General features: G+C 47.5%; 1 protein-coding gene across 1 annotated transcript in view; it reads right to left on the bottom strand.

The window, feature by feature from the left end:
• DUSP10 (dual specificity phosphatase 10) overlaps window positions 1-6,903 on the bottom strand; it is a 25,617-nt gene extending 18,714 nt beyond the window's left edge. The window contains exons 1-2 of the mRNA XM_009333669.1: window positions 6,829-6,903; window positions 5,841-6,686 (exon numbers count right to left, since the gene is read on the bottom strand). Of these exons, the coding sequence (XP_009331944.1) occupies window positions 5,841-6,642 (802 nt within the window). The 5' untranslated portion in view covers window positions 6,643-6,686; window positions 6,829-6,903. The remainder of the gene's footprint in view (window positions 1-5,840; window positions 6,687-6,828) is intronic.
• Between the last annotated feature and the right edge of the window lie 844 nt (window positions 6,904-7,747).

Here is a 7,747-nt window from a genome sequence, read left to right as displayed (position 1 = left end):
CAGCCAGGACTGGTGGCCGAACCCAAAGGCACTAGTGCACATGTGAGCTTTACCAACATTCATTGGATCAAGACCAGGTGAAAGGCAGCCACCTGCAACACCTGCCAGCTGAAGGTGCAATGCTCAAGACAGCACTTTTACCCAGCCTCCTCTCAACAGGACTCTTTGCCAGCTCTGACTTTTAGGGAAGAAGGGGAAAGGTGACATCCACTGCTCTGCTTTAAGCCCCAGCTTACCAAACACCTTTGTGATAACAAGAACATCAAAAAACTTGTTTAACTTTTACAGTACAGAGGTGTTCAAAAAACACTGAAGACAGATTCAGGTGAGTACCCAGAAGCAAAGCTCCAGGCAAACAGCTGCTCTCAAAAATTCAGGTCAGCCTTGTGATTTCTGTAGCCAGTGATCTCCCAGGCCCACCAGAGACTTCCCAACAAGGCCAAGGATCCACGCATAATCTTATCTTATGCACAAAGGGACAATGCATTAGATCATCTTCAGATTACCATAATCCATTTCTTTAAACAGCGTGACTTCTATAGCCCTGCAAGCCCATACTGAATACTTGAGAAATATTTCCCTCCTGGTTGGCTGGTAAACATGCAAAACAGACAAGTGTTAAGACTGCGTGCATGCTGCTCCTATTTATGGTATTTCTTCACTTCAGAGTTGCTTGCCTAAATAAAAAACCTAATTATAACGTGGCTTTTCACAGAGTAAAGAAAGAGTCACAGCCTAAAGACAAGTGGCTGATCCCCCACTTCAAATACATAACAAAGCCACGGTAATCTTGCTAAAGGCTTTTGTGCTCCTAAGCATAGTAAAAATATTGTCTGCTGCTGCTTTGGAAGGTCCTAAAAGAAAAAAAAAGTCTATCTGTATCTGTTAACATCCAGACACCACTCAAACCTCAAATACAGCTACTCTTCCACCCTGAGCCTCTCAAAAAGGCTGTGCTCACCCTAAGAATTAAAAGCCAGAAGACACACCAGCAAGCAACTCTATAGAGATTTTACTAATAGAGTGCCTCACCTCCAACAGGGTAAGGATGTTCTTCTCTTTCCAAGGTAGTGTCATTGCTCTCTTCCACCCCAAGGACAGTTAAAACATGACAGGCACTGTGCAAACCAGCACTTTGAACTCTCAGATGCCACCATCTGGGAGGAAATGCTACACTTTCCACTACTGTTGAATAGGCAAAGTTTAGAGGTACATTCGTCTTTAGAAGTATCCCCTCGAAGTACAGAAAAGACTAGTCTCCAATCACACTATTGCCTCAATTTATCTGTATGCAAAAGGCATACACACATACACAACCAATTTTCAAGTGTTATGGCCAATAAGATTATCTACTCCAGTGGAGAAAGAGATACTTCAAGCTCCAGCATTCAGAGTTTGAAAACTGAAGGTGAAATCTCAGCCCTAATAGAGCCAGCAGAAGTTTTTTCCCCCCGGTGACTAATGGGGCCAGATTTCCTCTGCAGCACAGAGGGAACACACTTTAGTTTTAAACACATTGGATGCTTCACACGCATTACTTAACGCTTAAAAATACACATTTCCCTATTAGGTCCCTATGACCTAATAATTATTCAGTGGAGATCTCTAGTGGAAGTAAGTGCCAGGCACGTGTTTTGTTGGTCAGCTGGATTTGTTGACCATTGCGTCAAGTTTTACTCTCAAATACACTTGTGCAGTGTAATCCAATTAGAGTTTAAAGTAACACCGGCACTGTTAAATTATATAATTAATAATAATAAATAATGTATTTGCAACAGATTATGACCAGCTCAGGTATTCCAAAGGCAGTTGATCATAGTATTTTACACGAACATGGGACAACATAAAACAGGTACTTATTCCTTTTTTTATGTGTCTCCGTCCCTCTGTAGTTTTATCAACTTTACTGATACGTGACTTCGGTGTGGTAAGAGATCTGAAGCTATTCTTAGACTGTGGCAGAAAGCATGAAGTGGTTTGCTGGCAGGTCTTACACTCCCCACTATAATGAGAGCAAGTCACTTCATTTATTTCCCTGTTAGATGAGCAATGAGAAGACTGAAAGCCAGAGCATAAATAAGCTCCTCAGACCAGGAACAAGAACAGAGAAACAACCAGCTGTTATCACCACCAGCCAGTTCCTCCCCATCCCCCTTGCAGCAGTCCAGCCACCAGTTTACAGCGGGGTGGAGGGGGGGGGACATTTAAAACAATTCGCACCTCTGCTTTTGAATTTGGCATTTCCCTGCAGTCAAACACAGAAACCTTTAAAAACTAAACACAAGACTGTAGCGGGTTCACAAGGCTTCTGGGGCTGGGGCTGGAAGGCCGGGGAGGAAGGGCAGGATGAAGACAATACCACTAGACGCCGGCCAGGGAGACAAAGGCAACTCCTCTTGTGTTAAAAGCTGTTGAAATGTGTTGGCACAGATGCTTCAATTTTTCATTTTTGTTTCATTTGTAGATTTAATTTCACTTGGAAAAGAGACGCTCAACTCCAAACCTAAACATTTCATTCTGGGTAAAATAATACTTTTCATCTGAACGCAAATGAATTTCCCACTTCCTATTTTTAGGTCCCAGTAGCAAACTCAAGCACACAAACCCCCAAGACTCCAGGCCACTTTTGCTATGAGCTGAGGCGCTCGGGGAAGGCAGACGTGCCTCGCCGTTGGGTTTGGAGGAGAGAAAGGGGCACAACCCTGCCAAGGAGGGCCAGGGCTGCTGAGCCAGCCCAGGGCCGCACTGCCATGCTCTCCCCTCCCCAAATTTAGCAACAGCTTCGCCATTGGCCTCAAGCAGAAGGGACACTGGGCTCACATCACTGCTTTTTCCCCTCCTCTCCTTCCCAATACTACACAAAAAAACCCACCGCGTTTAGGTTTCACTAAGCATACAATACCATGGTCCAGTGCGAAGGTGTGCGGGTGCAGCAGGGAAACATGACTTCTTCTATTTTGTATACAAACAGACTGAGCAGCAGCTTCAGCCCTGACAGCTTAGGCTGCCAGAGCCCATGTAGCAGCACTGTGAAGTACATGATTCTTTCTTTTCCTTTTTGTAAAAATAGGGGGTTTATGCCTGTCTCAAGTGCTGTTGTGCCTTGTGAACAAAGAAGCAAAGATTTGCTTATTAAAGAGCTTAAGTCAAAATTATGCAAATGTTATATTTATGACAAAAAACAAAATGTTCCATGTTAAAGGAAGCAGCAAAGAGAGGCATGGATAAGAAGGGAGGAACAGAGGTCTTAAAATCCCCTCATACCACAGCATACATAAGACCCCAACACTCTTATCACAGTGCTAGTTTATATATTGGTCTGCTACATTAAAAATAAATCAGGCCACCTCTTTTTAACTTGAGCCTAATAAGGTGCCCCATACATACGTTTATCTATAGATCACAGCCTGGCCTTTGGAAACAGCACAGAGTTTCTCCGCTGCTTAAAAAGACTCGGGCACCTAAAACTTAAATGCAGGCAGGGCCACGTTGCTACCCCAGCGCGCTGTAAGCCAAAGCTGTAACTCAACCCTCAGCTTTGCCGATCAGATTCGCCCCACAACACGACACCGCGCCACGAAAACGGCAACGGGGCCACAGGCTGACAGGCAGCACCAAACATGGAGAAGGTGGCACCGGATCAGGGGGACATAAACTTGGACAGCCAGGCTAGCAACCAGTGTTTGCAAACACAACACGGGGGATCAGATGGGCCAGCAATAAATTAGGACCGGATTGCAGCGAGCAGGAGAAATTGCTCGAAATAACAAATGGAGGCAAAGAGGGCTCCCCAGCTACCCCCAGTTTCATTTCAGTGCCTGAACCCAGGGGCGTGCACACGCCAGCTCCGGAGCTACTGAAGCATGATGGAAAAAACACTACCTGACAACTGAAACTAAATAACAAGCACTTCCAGCACCGCTCCACCAGCTCAGAAACTTAACCACAGCCTTCCTAAATGCTGCTTTATCATACACTAGACTCCACTCAACCCCAGTTTGAGCCCCACTTCAAAGGAGGGGAGGGGAGCTCCTCACTACACGCTTCCCCAGGTGAGGTCTGCTCTGGCCCAGCTGATCACTACATCCAAAAAGCAAAGGATTTGGGTTTCCTCTGTCTTCTAGCACACTTCCAGATCTATTGGCAGGACAGTTTGGGGAGGGGATTTCTGCTAAGCAGGTCTTCAAGGCAGATGCTAACATTTCTCAGTGGTTGAAAACCAGAAGCAATGCAAGCAATCCTGCAAGCACTCGGTTAAATCCAGCACAACACCCAGGGGCAGCCACCAGTATTAAAAGGTGGGAGAAGGTTGGAGTGTGGGCTGCCCACAACCTGCCCACAGGGCCCGACAGCTCAGTGCTGCCCAGCGATGGCTCTGTGGCTCCATCTCAGCCAGGATCTTACTTCAGGTACTGAAAAACAGGTCCACAGGAGCATGAGTGTTTTCAGAGAAACACCAAGGAAAAACACCTTCAGCATCCCACCATCCTTTTCTAAGGATAGGGAGGCTTGCAGACTACAGCCATACATCTAGTTGCAAGGGCTGTACAACAGAATGACTACCACCAGAAATGCAGGACTTCAGTGGTAACCTCACTCTGCAAAGCACCTCCTCTCCCTCTTTTACAGATGAAGGGCACCATCATGACCTGACAGACTCAATAAAAGCATACTGGGAACCTGTAGCAAGTGTCAAAGCAACTCTAGCATGACCATATGCTTGCTGGGAGCAAGGAGAAAGTTCAGTGCAATTTTAAGCCTCCACAAGATACACCCAGAGGAGGATCTCACCGGACCCTTAGCTCCTATAAAACTATGAAACCAGACAGAGGAAAGGGGATAAACTATCAGCCTAATCCATTCTCCTGCCACATTGTGCAGGTTGGAAGTAGTAAGCTGTACAGAAAAATTAAGTGAATTAAACACATACAGTATGAGCCAAGCAACAAATCCTTCCATAGTTTCTCGGTGCCACAGCCAGTCTCTGCCAACCATGCCTCTGAATGGCATAAACACCCAGGGGAAAGGAGACTCAATCTAGAGGGCAGCATTGTTATAAATAGGAGCTACAGAATCAAGTGAAGAAAGGGAAGTGTCCTTGGATGCCTTCTTAATTGGCGGGGCTCGTTTCCCCCAAAGTATTAAGGGATAGACCAAACACCACATTAAAACAGAAGCCTTGACAGGAAAACCATATACATTATATAAGCACGCATACGTGTAAACACAACACTTTCAGATCACTTTTTAGAAGTACCTCCCTCTGTCCATTATTCTGACCCCATACCACCAAAACAAGGCTTGACTGCTCCTCAAGTTTTGCTGACTAGCCCATGATGCAGTGCCTCAGACCAAGCGGCCTCCCTCATCATCCCTCCTCCCTTCTTCTACTCTCCCACTGCTCATCTCCAGCACCCACAAGTTCAGTTTTATATGGACTAAAATAAGGCTGCTAAGTAAAGGTCAGCCTGACGAGCTAAAAGAGAAGTATACCCTCCTGGACCTCTGCCCCTTGGGCTATAAATACTCAGAGCAAGTAGTGGGGGAAATTCTTTGTCTGCACAGACAGACACCAGGAAGCATGTTTCCTCCTCCTTCCAGTTCCCACCCCGTCCGCTACTCAAGGACAACAGTCAGAAAAAAGCAAGCATCTCCCCGCTACCAGCGGCTCCATGATTTGTCCACAGAAGGCATTTGCTTTGCTACTGGTGACTCAAAGCACGCAGGCCTTCCTAGAGATACAGACACTTTCAAAGTTCAGCCATCAGCAAGGCTGACACCAGAGTACACGCACTGCAAAGCAAACCATGAGGTTACATGTGGGCAAAGAGGAAGATTACCTTTTAGGACTAGGGGTTCCTTGCCTTCCCGCTTGAGTGACTCCAGCACTATGTGGAGTGGCTGGGAAGGCATTACTCTGCTTGGCTCATTGGTATTCTCATCATAAACTATGATTTCTTTGGAAAAGATCCTCTTGAAGGAGTCCTTGCCTTCCCGGCAGGAGATCAAGTCCAAGACGGTGATCTTGCCTTGCTGGAGCCTTCTCCGGCTGATCTTGTCTGAACAGTTAATGTGGACAGCCCCTTGAATGTGGCTCTTATTATACTCCATGAACGGCCTGCAGTCAATGATGACAGGCCCTTGGTTCTGTTGGTGGCTCTTGCTGCATTTGGTCATCTTCTTCGCCAGATCGTTCGGGTAAATGATTTTGATGCTAGCGAGTTGCTTGGTGGTGCCTGAGACCGGGCTCCCCACTCCGCCCAGCGGGCTCAAGCTGCCAGCGTTCTCATTGCTGTTGACCATTTGGTTGGCAGGGCAGGCGGTGGAGGCTCCGGCGTTGGTGCTGCTGGTGCTCGCTTGAGTTTGGGCCTGAGTGTCCTTGTCGTACGTTGCCACAGTGCAGCAACTGGCACTGCTGCATCCACAACTCAGGGAGCGTGCAGAGCCGTTAGATGAGGGCATATACGTGAGATTAGCAGTCTTTAGGGACACGACAGCTGCGCCGAGCAGACTGGAGTGGCTCTCACCGGCAGAAGAGGCAGATTCAAGATAGCTAGAGTCTAAACAAAGGTTGAGATCCTGAGGTCTCACTGGCCTCGAAAGTGCCACTACTACCCTGTCGTCTAAAGGAGATGGAGGCATGAGGAGGCTGAGCACTAGCAAGTTAAGAAGAACTCAAGATCACCCTGCAAAAGAAAGAAGGGAGGGGGAATGGGAAGAAGAAAAAGGTGATGAAAACAGGTCATGAAATCACATAAGCCCACAGATACGACAACTCACTTTGCTAACACCCATTACCCACGGGTAACAATCCCTTCTGACAGTTACCAGCTCACAGTAGTTGCTAAAGAACCTTTTCCAATCCCGCACCAAATACTTCAGCTATCTGCATGTGTGCACATGGCATGCAGAATACATGCGACTAGCCTGGACTGTGCAGCTACACCCAGGAGGAGGCATTTGTCTACATGCAGATGGTGCTGAGCTATTCTGAAACCCCAGGCTGCAAGGCATGCAACTGATAGTGACAGAGAGGCACGTTCTCTTGTTCCCATTGCTTACTGCAAGGGAAGCAACTACCGGGCTGACTCTACTACTGGGAGGAACGCACAGGAGCTGAATGTGTCAGTGGTGATATGCAACTTTTCCAGCAAGCTGGAATAAAATTAGCTTGTGAATAAATTCCCTGAGACAGTCACAAACTTGAACACAAAGCTAAACAAAAAACACCCAGGAGAAGACAGGAAAATTAGGTTCTGGAGATCTTCACAAAAAGTATGTGTGCGCCTCGCACTTCCATCCCCATTGGAGAGGTTAACCCAGCCCCAGTTAAGCCCCCAGCTCCAGGCCCGGGAAGGCTGCTGTTCTCCAGCAGTCCCGGAGCAGTAGTTCCCTCCTCCACAGCACGTTTCACGGCTTCTAGAAAGAGGGATCCCCTCCGCCCCAGCCAAGGTCACAGGCTGCCCAACCTTTGGCTTGTCATTTTCTAAGAGACAACACACACGATTAGAAACCCCTCCTTTCCACTCGGGAGGGAAGGAAAACAACAAGAGCAAAACAACCTAAGAAAGCCGAGACAGTGCCTCCCCTTCCCCAGCAACTTTCGGAGCAGCTGCGGCTCTCGCTGGAAGACACATCCTAGCAGCAACTTCACGAACTCCACCAAATCCCCGACAGCGGGCGAGCGCTTGCAACACCGCTTCGCCTCTCCCTCCAGCTTCGCACTGGGCCCGTCGATATGGGGTAC

The sequence above is a fragment of the Pygoscelis adeliae genome, unplaced genomic scaffold, assembly GCF_000699105.1.
Source record: "Pygoscelis adeliae isolate BGI_AS28 unplaced genomic scaffold, ASM69910v1 Scaffold1, whole genome shotgun sequence".
Lineage (NCBI taxonomy): Eukaryota > Metazoa > Chordata > Aves > Sphenisciformes > Spheniscidae > Pygoscelis > Pygoscelis adeliae.
Note: the sequence above shows the minus strand (reverse complement) of the source record. Positions and strands in the feature narration are given on the sequence as shown.